This window comes from Pteropus alecto, unplaced genomic scaffold (genome assembly GCF_000325575.1).
Source record: "Pteropus alecto unplaced genomic scaffold, ASM32557v1 scaffold3, whole genome shotgun sequence".
Taxonomy (NCBI): domain Eukaryota; kingdom Metazoa; phylum Chordata; class Mammalia; order Chiroptera; family Pteropodidae; genus Pteropus; species Pteropus alecto.
Window position 1 is genome coordinate 47,742,399 of NW_006442484.1, and position 18,111 is coordinate 47,760,509.

General features: G+C 40.4%; 1 protein-coding gene across 1 annotated transcript in view; it reads right to left on the minus strand.

Moving 5' to 3' along the window:
* The window catches only part of TTN (titin), a 266,736-nt gene that overhangs the window by 20,297 nt on the left and 228,328 nt on the right, over nucleotides 1-18,111 (minus strand). Inside the window, 14 exon segments of the mRNA XM_025039310.1 lie at nucleotides 99-2,165; nucleotides 2,263-2,562; nucleotides 2,680-2,967; nucleotides 3,664-3,957; nucleotides 4,284-6,050; nucleotides 6,164-6,469; nucleotides 6,569-6,871; nucleotides 7,135-7,434; nucleotides 7,546-7,833; nucleotides 9,250-9,546; nucleotides 9,659-9,961; nucleotides 10,055-10,642; nucleotides 10,750-11,046; nucleotides 11,627-18,111. Coding sequence (XP_024895078.1) covers nucleotides 99-2,165; nucleotides 2,263-2,562; nucleotides 2,680-2,967; nucleotides 3,664-3,957; nucleotides 4,284-6,050; nucleotides 6,164-6,469; nucleotides 6,569-6,871; nucleotides 7,135-7,434; nucleotides 7,546-7,833; nucleotides 9,250-9,546; nucleotides 9,659-9,961; nucleotides 10,055-10,642; nucleotides 10,750-11,046; nucleotides 11,627-18,111 — 13,883 coding nt within the window.

An 18,111-nucleotide genomic window follows, 5' to 3' on the forward strand; every position in this document is an offset into this window, starting at 1 on the left:
AATATAAACAAAGGCATCAAATATAAATACAATTTTATAAAATTCAGGGGAAACATTTAATAATAGAGACTTTGAAATATGATTTTTATTTTTCTTACCAAATGGATGCTCAGCAATTATTGGTGCTGATTCTAGAGGCTTACTGACGCCAAATCTGTTCTCTGAACTGACACGGAAGGAATATTCCATGTATTTTGTAAGATGAGTGACTTTAATTTGAGTGCGCTTGACACTGGAATTGACAAGCTGCCAGGCTGTTGTTCCTGACTCACGCTTTTCAACTATGTAATTAGTAATGTCAGTGCCTCCATCATCTTTAGGTTCAGCCCATGAAAGGACACATGATTCAGCCGAGACAGATGAGACCTCGATGGGGCCAGTTACTGGACCTGGCCTTCCAATGACTACAACTGTGATGGTAAATGTTTTGACACCAGCTGTATTTTCCAGGGTCAGGAAGTATCTTCCGGAGTCACCTCTCATGCTATCCTTTACAGACAAGGTGGTTCTGTCTTTTGTTGTTGTGATATGCATTCGATCTGTATCCTTTAGTCTCATTTCTTCCAGCTTCCATGTAACTTTGGGGGCAGGACGGCCACTGATTGGCACATCGATGGTAAATGTGCTTCCTGCTTTGCAAGTTATGATCTGATTGGTAATTCCAGTGAGATCAGCAGTGGGCTCAATTTGAGGTTCCTTGATGATGACAGAAGAGAAGGCTTCCCTGGGTTCACTGTAACCAGCATCATTCTTGGCCTTCACCCGGAATTCATATTCCGTGTTCTCAACCAGGTGATCCACTGTGAGAGTCAGCAGTTTGGTGTGACCAGCTTCAACCCAGAAGTCAGATCCCTTTTGTCTCATTTCGAGCAGGTAGCCAGTGATTCGGCTGCCTCCATCATGGTCAGGTTTAAGCCAAGCTAAGACTGCAGAGGATTTGCTTGTGTCAACGACATCAAGTCTCCTAGGTGGAGCAGGCTGTTCTGTAGCTACCAATGGTTCTGGCATTTCATAGGGTTCACCAACACCATACTCATTTTCTGCAAAAACACGGAAATAGTATGGAACGCCTTCTGTCAGGTCATTGACCTTGAGGATCTGACGAGTGCATTTTTCACTGACAACCTGCCAGCTACGGCGACTTGCTTCTCGTTTCTCTACCACATAGTGATGGATTCTGGCACCACCATCAAGGAGAGGGGCATCCCACATCAGTGTGACAGATCCCCGGGTCACATCTTTGAAGGTAATCGGGCCAGGTGGGCCTGGGGTGTCTAGCACCTTTACGGTGAATGTGATTGACTTACTACCACTGTTGTTTTCTACTGTAAGGGTATATTTCCCTGCGTCATTTCTGTTGCAGTTTTCCACAGTGAGGGTGCTGAAGGAGTCTGTGGTATGGATATCAGCCCGAATGCTAAGGTTAGAGTCGGGTTTGCTCCACACAGCTGTAGGAGTAGGTCTACCTTGGTAGGCAATGAAAAGGCGAATACTGGCCCCAGCTCTAACGACATGAGTCTGCTTGAAGTTTGCGTCGATGTCTAACTCAGGAGCTGTTAATCGGTCAACTGCTTTAATTGTTCCAGTCACTTCACAGCTGTCTCCTTTCCCAGCACCATTGATAGCACTAACCCGGAATTTGTATTCTTCACCTGCTTGTAGATCTGTGACTGTATATCTTGTTTTCACACATGCCTCTGTATTCACCTTGTGCCAGTCTCCCAAGTCAGCTTTGCACATTTCAATAATATACCCAATTATTTCCATGCCTCCATCAAACACTGGCTTAGACCATTCTAAGCTCACAGTTGTCTTTGATGTGTCTGTCACTTTGACCACAGTGGGAGCACTTGGTGGGCTGACTGGCTCTCTACATTTGATTAATCTTGAGATACCACTGGCAGGTCCTACTCCTGCAGCATTTTCAGCCATGACACGGAATTCATACTCATTGCCCTCTGTCAGACCAGTGACTTTGAATCTTGTCTCTGAGATTGGTCGTTTGCTGATCACTTTCACCCATCGTGTGCTTTTCTTTTCTCTCCTTTCAAGGATATAATGTTGAATTTCATTGCCACCATCTGATTCTGGTCTTGCCCATGTCAGGGTAATGCTATTCCCCGTTACGTTACTAGGTTCTGGAGTGCCAGGGGCATCAGGTATAGCTGTAAAATGAGAACAAAGAAAGAAAGAAACCAGTTAGACATGTTTGCTTGGAAGCTAATCTTATGACAGTACTACTTTGTAAAAATAGACACTTACTGTATTGTATTTGAGCAACCACTGGGTCAGAATCAAGTGGTCTGCCAACGCCAAACTTGTTAACTGCAGAAACACGGAATTGGTATTCATTGCCAGTTATTAGTTTAGTGGCGGTATAGCTGTGGGCTTCACAGTTATCCTCAATGAGCGCCCAAGCAAGTCTGCTGGTTTCTCGTTTTTCAATGAGGTAATGGGTTACGGGAGCACAGCCGTCATTGAGCGGAGCATCCCACCAGAGGGTCATCTTCTCGCCAGTAATGTTTGTGAATCTTATTGGCCCAACTACTTTTCCTGGGGTATCTATGAGAAAGAAGTTCGAGAGTTATTTTCTTTTCTCTTGTCCATTATAATGCAATCAGGCCTGCCTCTAATCTAAGTCCCATAATTTGTAAGGTTAAGAAGCTATTTGAGAAGTACCTTGCACTTTCACTGTAATTTCTGCTTTTGCAGAGCCAGATACATTTTTGGCTTCCACTTTATATACACCGCGATGGTCCCGAGTAGCATGTCTAACGAAGAGGCTGGTGGATCCAAGGACATCGGTTATTTCTATATTCATCTTCTTTTCAATTTCGACTTCATCTTTGAACCAAGTTACTCGAGGTACTGGTCGTCCTTGCACCAAAGCTTTAATTCTAAGGCTCTCTCCAGACTTAATAATGAGGCCATCGAAGTACTCAGGGCCAAACTCTACTATTGGTGGAACTATAAAAGGAATAGAAATAATATGTATTAATTTGTCTTGATAAAAATATGAATAAACATGTTTTTTATTAGACCCATATCATAAAGCCTGGAAGGGTAATGCTTGTTCTGTATTATCAAAGGCTATTCTGAAAGCAAGATTGATAATTGAGAATTTAGATTATGGGGTTAAACATTTACATAATATTAGGTTATCTCCTTTGTTATTGTTTGTCATGTTATTTAGCTTGCGTTGCCATTTATAAAAAGAGAAACAAAACTTTTATGGACTATTTACTTCCAAATACTGCTGCATGTTTAAACAAGTTCCTGTACAAGGCTATCATCTGCACTCAAGCAAGGCGATGATTATGCTGTTGGATGTACGTTGTATTTTAATAACTTTAGTAAAGATGGACAGTTATTCCTCAGAACCTTTTTCTTTACTTATTATAAATGACTGAAATTACAAAGCTAAAAATTCATTCCCAGTTGCATACTATTTATATGGGAATGGAGAGAAATAACAGACATGGCCAATTACATTTTTTTTTCTTCTTTTCATTTGAAAGGTAGACAATCTAATTCATCCACATAACAACTTCAGGTAATCTGTATGAAATGATGTTCTTGTTCCCATTGTATAGACAATGGACTAAGTATTTTTTTAAACGTGAGTGTTCTTAGCCTTACTGGAAATTAGTTGTAAATGCTTACCATTTTCGTCTCTTGTCATAATAATACCAGAAGACTGTGAAGGTGGGCTTATAGTTCCAACAGCGTTTCTAGCAATTATTCTGAACTCGTATCGATCCCCAGGACTAAGTCCTGTAACTGTGTACTGACATTCACTGACATCAGTAAAGTTGCATCGAAGCCAACGATCACTCCCTTGCCGTTTCTCAATGCTGTATGCCACAATCTTACTGCCTCCATCACGCAAAGGTGGGTTCCATTTAAGTGTGATAGTTTCTCGGGTGACATCAATGTAGTCAGGAGTGCCAGGTGGATCTAAAAAATTATATGGAAGTTAACTGCATCATTATTTCTGCAATCAACTCTTAATCATCAATGGAAGAAAAATGAAACCAACAAATTCCACAAGCTCATTTTAGTCATTGATTTCAATTTTTTATATCATAGTCTTCAAAAATAACTTGAAATTACTTTATTAGACTGATTTAAAGTCATCTCCCTTCCTTTACCTAACCAGCTCTCTAGTGATAAGAAGATATGTGAGAAGGTGATTTGTGGAAGAAAAGCAATATTTGATTTGTGTGTTACTAACACATTCAGTTGACAAATTAAATATATGTGAATAATGATCGATCGCTTACCTACTGGGGAAACAGCCAAGGTAAATTTGCTTGGGTCACTAGGTGAGCTTAGGCCGGCAGAATTTTCAGCATACACACGGAACTGGTAATCCAGGCCTTCTATTAATCCAGTAGCTCTATATTCTCTCCCAGATATTGGTGATGTATTAACTTTTTGCCAGAGGATGCTATTTCTTTCTTTCTTTTCAACATGGAATCCAGTGACTTCTGAACCACCATTATAAACTGGAGCATCCCAAGTTAGTGACATGCCATCAGAAGTCACATTGTATATAACTGGCTTTCCTGGAGGGCCAGGAATCCTGAACTGGTGTTTTGCCACAATAATGTTTGAGACAAGTGGCTGGCTGACTCCATATCTGTTTTCTGCCCTTACTCTAAATTGGTATTCGGAGTCTTTGACTAGATTAAGAGCTTTGAAAGTTGTCCTGGCAACACTTGAACACACCATCTTCCAATTAGTTTGTGAAGCTTCCCGCTTCTCGATGCTGTAACAGGTAATCTCTCCTCCTCCATCGTCTTCAGGCACATCCCATGACATTATGACACTGTCAGCTTTGATTTCATCAAATCGGATGGGACCTTTGGGCTTTGATGGTGGGCCAAGTGTGATGATTGTAATGGGAAATGAGTTTCTACAAACTGCGTTATCAAGAATAATGGTGTATTTTCCTCCGTTTTCCTTCTTGACATTTTTAATATCCAAAGTAATTTTGTTTTCAGTTTTACTGAAACGAACATATTCACTTTCTTTCAATGGCAAACCATCTTTCAGCCAACTGATAGATGGTTTGGGTTTTCCTTTATAAGGTAATTCGAGGTGCACGTTATGCCCAATTCTCACAGTGACTTGTGCCCCAGGGATATCTGACAGGTCAACGTCAGGTGTAATTACAAGTTCTTTCACTGTGATTGGCCCGATAGTGACAGCATCACTCAGTCCTTTCTCATTTTTGGCGGACACTTTGAATTCCAGTTCTGACTGTTCTTTAAGTTGGCTAACTTCAATTTCACATGTCTTACTTATGCCAGCATGTGACCATGTTTGTTCTCCTTTACCTTTCCTTTCTACAACATATTCTGTGATGATACTACCACCATCAAAGTCAGGCTTGGTCCAGCTCAGGATAACAGATGTCTTCGTTGAATCTTTCACCGAGAGGTCCCGTATAGGAGCTGGTACTTCGGCAGCCTTCACAGGCTCTGTGGTTTCGCAGGGTTCCCCAATTCCCATTTCATTTTCTGCAAGAACTCTAAAGAAGAATGGAGTTTTCTCTGACAAATCTGTTACCTTAAAGGTTGTATTAGAACATTTGTGTGACACTGCAGACCATGTTCTCTTGGTGGCATCTCTCTTTTGAATGACATAATTAATTATGGGAGATCCTCCATCAATGAGAGGAGGATCCCAGAACAAAGTGACTGTGCCTTGAGAAACATGTTTAATCTGTAGTTTCTGGCAGGCGGCTGGTGTATCGAGCACTTTAACATTCACAGTTGAAGACTTTGGTTCGCCAACTCCATTTTCTATTGTGAGAATATATTTTCCTGTATCATTACGAGTTACTTGAGGAATAATGAGTAATGAAGATGAATCAGTGTTTTGAATGCTGTATCTGGCATCGCTGCCAAGATTCTTCTCATCTTTTCTCCATGTGACAGTAGGTGGAGGTCTGCCTTTAAAGGGAATCAATATTGGTACGTCTTCGCCAGCTTTAGCTATAATAGATGTTCTGAGAGCCACATCTAGGTCGATCTCTGGTTCCTCTGTAGACATAAAATGAACAAATACAATGAATTTTAAAGCAAGAAAATGAGTGACTTCCTGGAAGTACTCTAATAAGAAAAATAAAAACATAATCATACCAGTAGGTACATACCAAGTATATCTTTAGCTTGTACAGGTTCAGTCATTGCTATAGGTTCTCCTTGACCAGCACAGTTTACAGCAGATACCTGGAAGTAGTAATTGACTCCAGGTTTCAGGTTAGATACTACATATTCTGTGGTTCTGACTTCTCCTTGGGTAGAGACAATAGTCCATTCCTCTTCTTCTCCTTGTCTCATCTCAACAACATATCCAGTAACAGCACTGCCCCCATCATAGACAGGTTTACTCCAGCCAAGAGTGATGGATGATTTAGTTGAATCTGCAATTCTTATCTTAGCCGGTGGGCCTGGAGGATCTGGAATGGCCATTTACAATATAGTAATTACATAACCACACACAATTTAGTGACATGAAAAAAGACATAGGTGAAGATGCTGCATTTATGAGCACTTACCAATAGGATCTGCAGCTTTGTAGAAGTCAGATGGTTCAGAAAATGGACCCTGTCCGGCAGCATTTACAGCACAAACTCGGTATTGATAGTCACTGTTTTCCGTGAGCCCTGTCACTTTCTCTCTGGTGTCACGGATAGTCTCCTTTAGGACTTTAAACCATCCTAGACTCTTCTTGTCTCGTTTCTCAAGGAAATAGCCACTTATTTCACTACCACCATCTGCAACTGGTCTGTTCCAGACAACGGTCATTGAATTCTTGGTAATCTTTGTCACCTCTGGTATGCTTGGAGGCCCTGGTGTAACTATTTAGAAAGGAAAAGGAAAATGAGTTCAAAAGGTCAACATTACTGATATATTCTACCTTTTCATCTTTTAGTCTTATCCAAGAATATTAATTTCATTTATTATACTTTCCACCTTGTGAAAAAGATGATGAGAGGAGATATCATATGAAAGAAAGTGAAAATCATTCTAAGGAAACAAATTAACAAGTTAGAAGAGTTTACATTTATTTTTAAAATATTTAAGTGTTTGCTTTCAATTTTCTAATGGAATAATGTCTCACCAAATGCATTCTTTGCTACCACTGGATCAGATTCCAGTGAATCACCAATTCCGTATTTGTTCACAGCTCGAACCCGAAAGATGTATTCATTTCCTTTGATAATCTTGGTGGTTTTAATGATACACTCTTCCAAATTTTCAGACACCATAGACCATACGACACGGCTTGTCTCACGCTTTTCCACGATGTAGTGAGTGATTTTTGCACCGCCATCATCTGCTGGAGGCCGCCAGAGAAAAGTTATCTTTTCAGCAGTGACGGTTTTAAATTCAATTGGTCCGCCTGGAGGTCCTGGTTTGTCTGTCAGTGAAAGAACAAAACAATATGTTAGTATTTTTGAAAAGGCTATTATTTAAAATTATTGAATTTTAGGCCAACAAAATACGATGTTGGCCTGTATTCAGTACCTACCAAGGATTTGCACTCTGATGGTGGCTGAGGCTGAGCCCATGGCATTCCTCAGTTTTAATTCATAGCTTCCACTATTAAGGCGAGTTGCATCTTTGATGAGTATAGATGCAAGGTCAGTGGTATTTTCTATAGACAATAGTGCATTGGTTTGTAACTCTTTATCATCTTTATACCACTCAATTGTAGGCTCAGGTTTGCCTGAGATGCCAGCTCTGAGCTTCACAGATGTGCCTGCTTTGTATTTGACAACTTCTGTATATTCTAGAGGTAAATCAATTACAGGTCCACCTGCAAGAAAAACAGATGAGACATATTTAAAAAATCAAGAGGAAAAAAAATAATTGTGAACTTCAAAATATGGTCATTGGCCTTTTTTAAATGAGATATATATATATATACACACATGGTAGTTCTAATCCTATTTACCTATTATTTTAAACATTTAAATTTTACAAGCCTCTCTTCTATCCCAGATGGGGAAGAAAGATATGGGCAAGCACCGAACCCCAATGACACTGCATTAATCGCACAGGGACTTAAATTCATTTAAAATGTACTTTAAAGTCTATTAGGTGTTTGGGTCCAGTGATGAAATGGGATATAGTAGTAAGAACATCACTGAAGAACCTGCATTATACATTTTTTATTTTTTCACTCTAGGTTCTCTATCCTCTTCCTCTACCTCCGATTCTTTTTATTTTCCCTTCCCAGTTCACCGGTATCCAGGTGTGGGCAGTTCAGGTCAGACCCTTGAAGTCTGAATTCTCTGCTCAAAGGGCTACATACTTTACTGGACAGATTTTCTGCCAGGCTGCTTAGAATTTTTGAAGAACAGAAATTAATTTGATTTGCCTCATAGTCTCACAAATACTGATGCAGGGTCCACAAAGCCTGATTCATGAAGAGCAGCCCTGAAATTCTCAGCATGAAGATGGGAGTGGATACTTTTGACCAGACATCACAGAGACTCCTCCTTGAAAATGGAGAACTTTTAGAAAAAACTGTCACAGGGTACCTAACTCTCATGAAACTTTAATTTTTAAACCACTGTTGAGTTGAATATGCCACCTATTTTCCAAAATGGTCAAGTATGTATATTTCGGACAGAGCAATGTACAGAGAGTTCCGGCATCTATCCGTTTGAATTCCCAGTCTATCACTAATGAGCTGTTTGAGGTTGGGGAAGTTATATAAGCGCTCCAAACCTCAGTTTCTCTTTTGTAAAATGGGCTAATCTTAGGGGCGTTAGAACTAAGGGAGAGAATTCAAGGCAAGCACTCAGTATATACCAGCTGTTGCTAGCTAATATCATCATTAACAAACACCTCTGGGCACTCAACTGTGGTTTTTAATGATTGACTTTGATAATTTAAAATAAGAGTGAAAGCACCAACTCTTACAACCAAAGAATCACAAAATGTTGAAGTTGGAAAGAACTTCAGATATTCTGTAGTCCAAATCTCACGTTTTATGGTTAAGTCAAGAGGCCTGGAGAGTTTAAAGAATTTTCTTAAGATGCTCAGCTAGGTTATAATTTCTAACTAAGGTGCATAATAAAAGTTATTTTTATGGATTAGAAATCTAAAATTCTAAAAATATAACTAAGGTGCATAATGAAAGTTATTTTATGGATTAGAACCAAGAAAAATAAGAAAGATATTGAGTTAAACTGCTGTTGGGATTCAAAGTGCTAAAAATGCTTACCATAAGAATCGATGCACGTAATGGGGCCTACGACCTCAGATGGATTACTGATGGAACCTACAGCATTTCTAGCAAAGACACGGAATTCATACTGGGAATTCTGAGTCAAGCCAGAGACAGTGAATTCAGTCTCAATAACATTGGTGAAGCTGGCTTTGGTCCATCTGCCATCTGGAAGGTCTCGTCTCTCAACGATATAGCCTGTAATCCTGCTTCCTCCATCGAAAGCTGGTTGTTGCCATGAAAGGTTGACAGAATTCTTTGAAATATCAGTGATACGAACCTTTCTTGGTGGTTCTGTGGTAATAAGGGAAAGCAGATTAGTGGCACTTATATCAACATTATTTTGTTTTGTAGAAATAAGATTTGCATTTTTAAATAGTCAGAACCGTCCTCATGAAATACATACCACAGGCATCTATGGCTAGGACTGGCTCAGAAGGATGGCTGGGTTTTCCAACACCAGCAGCATTTTCTGCATATATTCTGAATTCATAAATAAGTCCAGCACTGATTGTTGTGACTTTGAAGTGAGTTGTGCGGATGACCATTTTGTTAACTTTTTGCCATAATATACTGTTTCTATCTTTCATTTCCAGGTGATAGCCTGTAACTGCACTGCCTCCATTGGATACTGGTTCATGCCAGCTCACGGTGATGCTTTCTCGAGTAACATTAGTAACCCATGGTGTAGATGGTGGACCAGGTGTTGCTACAAAAGAGAGACATCCCGTGGGTTAATATAAATATTTAAAACATTTATGTAAATGAAAACTTGGGATCTTTGAAAAGTTTGACAACTTACTGAATGGCAGTTTGACAACCACATAAGCCGAATCTATGTGATCACTGATACCAAAGCGGTTTTCTGCCTTGATGCGGAATTGGTATTCTTCTCCTTTGGTCAGTTTCATGACTTTAATCACAGTTCTTGCAACTGTTGCAGACACCTCCTCCCACACTGCAGTATTTGTCTCTCTCTTGAGTACAATGTAATTGGTAACCTGACTTCCTCCATCATACTTTGGCGGCTCCCATTTGAGAGTCACACTTTCTTCAGTTATATCACTAATAACAACAGGGCCAGTCGGGGGACCAGGCCTGTCCAGTACGACGATGTTAATAAATGCTTTGGTTGTTCCACTGGAGTTGGCAGCAGTGATCTCATATTTTCCAGAATCAGCGGCAACACTTTCTTTGAGATTAATGGTCAGGTTCTCTGCAGTAACTTCAATATTAAATCTCATGGTTGCTTTCAGGGGGACATCATCTCTTGATAAAGTCACTTTGGGCAGTGGTTTTCCAGAAATTGGAATGTCAACTTTAAGGTTTGAACCAGCTCTAACATATACGGTATGACTTGGGAAATTCTTCATATCGATTTCAGGTGGTTCTGAAAAAGAAGAATATAGCAGACGAAGGTGAAAAAGAATTTCTAAAAGTTAACTCAAATCAGTGCAAATAATTTCAAATTCTGCTTCTACATAAAATTAGACATACCTAGCTGCTCCTTAATAAGAACAGGAAGCAGAAGCTCTCTCGGGTCACTCAGACCAGCTTGATTTTCAGCAAATACCCGGAAAAAGTATTCAGAATTCTCCCTCAGACCAGAAACAACATGATGAGTTGACTTTACCACGGCGCATTTAACCCAGTTTTTCTGTCCTTTTTCTAGTGTTTCAATGACATAGTGTACAATTCTGCTTCCACCATCGTGTTCTGGCTTCAGCCAGGTCAGGGAAACACTGTCTTTGGATATACTTGTTACTCCAAGTTTTTCAGGTGGGCTTGGTTTTTCTAAGAAAGTAAAACATCAAAAGAAAGATAAGATTATTACATTTTTATCCATGTATGTTCTTCCTGCATTGTCAAAAGAAAAATTTTAAGTGAAAGCCACATATTTACTTTGATCTGAGTCTTTCTTACTTTTTATATGACCTGTTTGTCCTCTGAGCCAACCAAAGCTTCTCCAACTTCTGTTATTTATTACATGTCATAGCATGTTGTAGCATTCAAATTCAAACTAAGTGTCAAATGACCAGATTAAATGATAAAATTTATCCCAAATTATGGGTATAAAAAATGAGGAATTAGATGAACAATCTTGTCAGAAAGTTCATTTGTGCACACATACACATATGCAGTCAAATTCATTATACTTAAATTAAACATATATTATGCAATCTCAGCTATGCAAATGTCTACATTTATTTTTATCAACAAAAACTCTCTCTTAGAGATTTCATTTCGTGCTATAGTATGAATTGTTTGAGGTGTGAATCAAAAATATTTCAGATTAAACAATAATTAGAATGATTCACATTATTCTAGGAAAATTAATAAGAATATGTAAATGTTCCTTGTTCTTAAAACGTACCTGTTATTTTTACTCCTTCCTTTGTTTCAGCTGGCACACCAACGCCAAACTCATTTTCTCCAGAGACTCTGAAGTAGTAAATTGCCCCTTCTTGTAAGTTGGTAACTTTGTAGGAGAGGCGGTTGCAGTTGTTGGTCACAGAGACCCACGCTTTCTTACTGGCTTCACGTTTTTCTATGTGGTAGTTCTTCACTGGTGCTCCACCATCATTTTCAGGAACATCCCAGGATAATACAGCAGATTCTTTGGTGACATCATGTACAGTAATATTGGCTGGAGGACCAGGAGAATCTAAAACTTTGACAACTAAGGTCAGTGAAGCAGCGTTCAGACTATTCTGAATTGTTAATGTGTATTTTCCAGAATCATTTCTGTTGGCATTTTCAATAGTAAGTGAGGATCGAGAGTCTGTGGAATCAATATAAGCTCTAGTGCGGAGGTCAGTGTCTGGCTTACTCCATGAGACACTGGGTACTGGTCTTCCTCTGAAAGGTACAGTCATGGTAAATGAGGCACCAGCTTTGACAATCAAGGTTTTCTTCATTTCAGTGTCAAGATCAAATACAGGTTCTTCTTCTCTTTCTTTTGCTATCTGGGGATCGGAACTATCACTGGGATCACTAGCACCTACCTTATTGACAGATCTTACTCTGAAAACATATTCGGCTCCTGTTGTTAGACCAGTTATTGTATATTCTGTGCCTCTTAAGCTCTGAATGGCAGTTTCCCAGTCAGTTTCATCAGATTTCTTGTATTCAACACTGTAGCCAGTTATTGGGGCACCACCATCAAATAAGGGCTTAACCCAGCTAATAGTTATATTTGTCTTGCCTGAGTCCACAATTTGCGGTTTGGATGGAGGAGATGGTAAGAACACTGGATCTTCTGCCCTAATTAGGGGAGAGGTTTCACTTGGAAGGCTTAGGCCAGCAGCATTTTCTGCGTAAACTTGATACTCATATTCACATCCTTCCCGAAGTCCAGTTGATTTCACTCTCAAATCATAAACTGGTTTTTTGTTTACACGCACCCATCGTAGGCTGTTTTTCTCTCGCCTTTCAATGATATATCCAGAGATCTCACTGCCACCATCGCTCTCAGGTCTCGACCAGCAAAGTGTCATAGACTCTTTAGTCACAGATGTAATTTCCAAAGATGTTGGTGGACTTGGAACTGTAAATGGATCTAGTGCCTTTACAGCCACACTCTCCAGGGGCTCGCCAACACCATATTTATTAACGGCGGTTACTCTAAAGATGTATTCATTACCTTTGAGTAACTTGGTTACTTTACAGGATGTTGTCCTTAACTCTCCTTCACATATTGTCCATGCAAGGCGGCTTGTTTCACGTTTTTCTACAATGTAATAGTCGATACTTGCACCACCATCTTCTTGGGGCGGTCCCCAGGAAAGAGAGCATTTTTCAGCAGTGAGGCCATTTATTTCAAGTGGTCCTGCTGGCGGGCCAGGCTTATCAAGTACCTTGCAATTAACTGCCATAGACCGAGTTCCAGCAACATTCTTCAGCGTGAGTACATACTGCCCAGTGTCTCGTCTGACACAGTCTTTCACTGTTAACAAAGTAGTATAGTCTGTTGAGACAATTTCTGTTCTTGCTCTTTCTTCAATTTCTACACCATCCTTGGCCCAGGAAACTACTGGCAGAGGTCGCCCTGCAATGTCTGCATTTATCTTAAGGACCTCTCCAGCTTTGACAACAATAACATCTCGGAACTTGACATCCATCATAATTCTTGGAGCCTCAACATCATCTTTAACTGTAATAGGTCCTGTGGATTCAGATGGCTCACTAACTGAGTCAGCAGCATTCTTTGCAAAAACTCGGAATTCATAACGCTGATCTTCAGTAAGTTCAGTTACTTCAAAGTATGTTTCTTGTACGTTAGTAAAATTGCACTTCAGCCACCGGCCATCTGGTAGTTCTCTACGTTCAATAATGTATCCTGTGATCCTAGCTCCACCATCATAACGAGGTGCAGACCATTTAAGGGACACTGATTTTCTCGTGATATTTGTGACTTCAGGTTGTCCAGGAGGGTCACAAGGATCTCGTGCGGGGACTGGGTCACAAGATTTACTGCATTTACCAATTCCAGCAATATTCTCAGCATATACACGATACTCATACATCAGTCCTTCATCTAGGCCGGAGACTTTCATTTGAGTATTGGGGATGAGGACTTTATTTACTTTTGACCAAAGAATGCTGCTTCTTTCTTTATATTCGAGGTGATAGCCAATTACTTGACTTCCTCCATCATTAACTGGCACTTGCCAGCTTACCATCATGGTAGATTTTGTAGCATGCACAACTTTAGGAGTACCAGGAGGACCGGGGGGACTAAATGGATACTCTGCAACAACAGCTGAAGAGTTACTGTAGGAGCTCTTTCCATAGCGGTTTTCTGCACAAACACGGAACTGATACTCACTTCCTGTTGTCAGACGAACCATTTTAATGGATGTTCTCGCAACTGCTTGTGAAACTACGTGCCATGTTGTAGAAGTGGTTTCTCTCTTTTCAACAATGTAATTGCTAATTTGGCAGCCACCATCATATTCTGGAGGATTCCAAGAAATGGTTATACTGTCACAACTAACCTCGTCAATGTGGATAGGTCCTGGAGGTCCTGGTTTGTCAAGGACAATTACCGTAATAGGAACTGTTATGGATCCAGCACTGTTTGAAACACATAATTCATAAGTTCCAACATCTTCCCTTGAAGCTTCCTTAATAGATAGTGATGTTACAGTCTTTGAAGAAGAAACATTGACTCTAGTTGTTTCTTTAAGAGTGTGACCATCTTTTTTCCAGCTTATAGTAGCTTGCGGTCTTCCTTTAAATGGAACATCAATCTTAAGTTGGTCTGTAGCCTTTACATTGAAAGTATTGAAAGGAAGCTCAACAGAAGGCTTTATTTCAATATCCCTTGCAATTACTGGCACTCCAAGTTGTCTTGGATCACTTCTTCCTTTTTCATTAACTGCAGCTACCCTGAAGATATACTCTTCTCCTGCAGTTAGTCCAGATATAGTTGCTTCTAGAGTCTTAACTTGTGTGCAAGTGCTCCATTTTTCACTCCCTTTAGTCTGCATTTCAACTACATAACCAGTAATTTTGCTGCCACCATCACTTTCTGGTTTTCCCCACTTAATTGTAGCTGTGCTACAAGTCACGTCAACGAGAGTTACTCTTCCAGGTGGGAGGGGTGGTTCAGAAACTTTAACGGGTTCAGTTGTTTCAGCTGGCAAACCAATCCCGTATTCATTGGAAGCCAAGACTCGGAAGTAGTAAGAACATCCTTCTTGTAGATTTTCAATTTTAAAAGTATTCTTAGTACAATTGTTTGTAACAGTAGCATATGCTTTTCTTGTAGCTTCTCGTTTTTCAACGATGTAATTAGTAATTTTAGCTCCGCCATCAATAAGCGGTGGTTCCCAAGACAATGTCACTGAGTCTTTCCTCACTTCTGTTACAGTCAAATTTACAGGGGCGCTTGGCGAGTCAAGAACTCTGACATTAACAAAAGCCGTTTTGGAGCCACTATTATTTTCTAGCGTCAGATTATACCGACCACTGTCAAATCTGGTCACATTATCAATTACCAACATTGTATATGAGCTGGTCACCTCAATCTGGGCCCTTTCAGTGAGAATGCCTTCCGCCTTTTCCCATTTAACTTCAGGTTCTGGTCGACCTTTAATGGTGACAAATAAGCGCAAAGTAGCGCTTGCACGCAGAATGACCACCTTTCTGAGATCAGCATCAAGTTCTATTTCTGGTGGCTCTAGCCTTTCTTTAGCAACAACGGAGCCAGGTATAGTTGCAGGTTCACCTACACCTTCAGAATTGATGGCGCAAATACGGAAATTATATTCAGTATTTTCTTTAAGCTTGGTCACTGTGAACTGCTTTCCTTGTAATCCTGTTGGTGGAGTGCAAGTTGTCCATGCATCATCAGCGGCTTCTTTGACTTCAACGACATAGCCCTTAACAGGGGCACCCCCATCATAAATTGGCTTATTCCATGCCAGGGAGACAGAAGATCTGGAAGTGTCTGTCACTTTTGGATTACTTGGTGGACCTGGTGGATACAAAGCATCACATGCCCGATAGAAAACGGATGGCTCGCTGGGTTCACCCACGCCAGCTGCATTTTCAGCAGAAACTCTGAATTCATAGGAATGACCTTCAGTAAGGCCAGTTACCCTGAATCGGAGATCTGTTAGTGTTTTCTTGTTGCACTTGGTCCATCTAATGCCTTCTTTGTCTCGTTTTTCAAGAATGTAACCCTCTATTTCAGCACCTCCATCATCCACTGGGCGTGCCCATGTTACTACCATAGAATCTTTGGAGATTGCTGAGGCTTCAGGTGGTGAAGGAGGACCTGGGGGTTTATAAGGATTACAGGCTATAACAGGCTCAGATTCCAAGGGCTCTCCAATGCCATATTTATTCACAGCCATGACACGGAAAATGTACTCATTACCAGGAAGAAGTTTAGTGACTTTGTAGTTCAGGGCCTGCACCTCAGTTGAAACCTGGGTCCAGGAGAGTCTGCTTGTCTCTCTCTTTTCAATAATGTAATGTGAAATATTAGCACCACCATCTTGTAAAGGTGGGTTCCATGCCAGGTAACATTTTTCAGCGGTAACCCCAGACACTTTCAGAGGCCCTTCAGGAGGCCCTGGCCTGTCAAGTACCTTCACAGTGATTGGTATAGACTTTGTACCACCAACGTTGCTCAGTTTCAGAATATATTGTCCGCCATCAGTACGTACACAGTCTTTGACGACAAGAGTTGTTTTCTGAAGAGTGGATTTGATTTCCATCCTAGCAGCTGTTTCTTCAAGCTCTTTTCCATCTTTTGACCAAACAATATCTGGTATAGGTTTGCCACGGATATCAGCTTCAAGGACAAAAGTCTCTCCTGCATGAACGACGATGACATCTTTATATTTTGGATCCAGTGAGGCATTTGGTGCATCAATTTCATCTCTTGCAGTAATAGCACCAGTGCTTTCAGATGGTTCACTAAAGTTGCCAGCTGCATTTCTTGCAATTACTCTAAATTCATATCTTTGGTCTTCTACAAGTCCACTCACTGTAAATTCAGTATCTAACACATTGGTAAAGCTGGCTTTCATCCAACGGCCATCAGGTAGATCTTTCTTTTCCACAATATAACCTGTTATTTTGCTACCACCATCATAGGCAGGTTTCTTCCATTTCAGAGTGACACTGTTTCTTGTAATAACAATGGCTTCAGGACGACCAGGTGGGTCACATGGATCACGAGCAACAAAACATTCCGACACTTTGCTAGGCTTGCCGATGCCAACAATATTTTCAGCAGAAACTTTGAATTCATACTCAAGGCCTTCATCAAGCCCAGTTGTTTTGAATTTGGTATCTTGAATGGGAGTCTTGTTTAATTTGATCCATAAAATGCTGTTCTTTTCTTTCTGTTCAAGATGGTAGCCAATAACTTTGCTACCTCCATCATTAACTGGCTCATGCCATTGAACAAGCATTTGATCTTTTGAGATTGATGTCACAAAAGGAGTTCCAGGTGGTCCAGGTACTTTAAATGGATATTGTACAATAACTGATTTAGAATCCAGGGGGGCACTTTTTCCATATCTGTTTTCTGCAAAAATTCTAAACTGGTACTCTGCGCCTGTTTTCAGTTTGGTTATTTTAATTGTTGTCCTTGCAACTGTTGCTGATACCATCTGCCAAGTGGTGGTGGTTGTATCTCGCTTCTCCACAATGTAGTTGCTTATCTGGCAACCACCAGTGTAGGCTGGAGGTTCCCAAGATATGACCACAAAGTCTGCACTAACTTCATCAAACCGAACTGGTCCAACTGGAGGTCCAGGCTTTTCTAAAACAATAATGCTAAGATTTTCTGTTGCTGTACCTGCACTATTTGTTGCTGTTATGGTGTATTTTCCAAAGTCATCTTTGTTACTTTCTTTAATGTGCAAAATAGCTGAAGTAGCCGTTTCCTCAATATTCACTCTTGTTGTCTGTTTAAGAGGCTCCCCATCTTTGACCCATGAAATTTTGGGTCTTGGCCTTCCAATAACTAGAATTTCGATTTTAAGATCTTCTCCAGCTTGGACACTATATGTGTTAAATGGCAACTTAAGACTAGGCTGTATAGTCAAGTCCTTGGCTATGACAGGAACCCCAAGCACTCTTGGATCACTTTTTCCTTTCTCGTTGTAAGCTTTGACACGGAACTGATACTCTTGTCCAGAACTCAAGCCAGTTACAACTGCATTACAGACTTTGGATTCAGCCACAACACTCCATTTTTCTGTTCCTTTTGGCTGCATTTCCACAACATACCCCAGAACTCGGCTACCACCATCATGTTCAGGTTTCTCCCACATAAGCGATGCACTGGTCTGGGACACATCAGTGAGTGTAACCTTTCCTGGCGGGGAAGGAGGT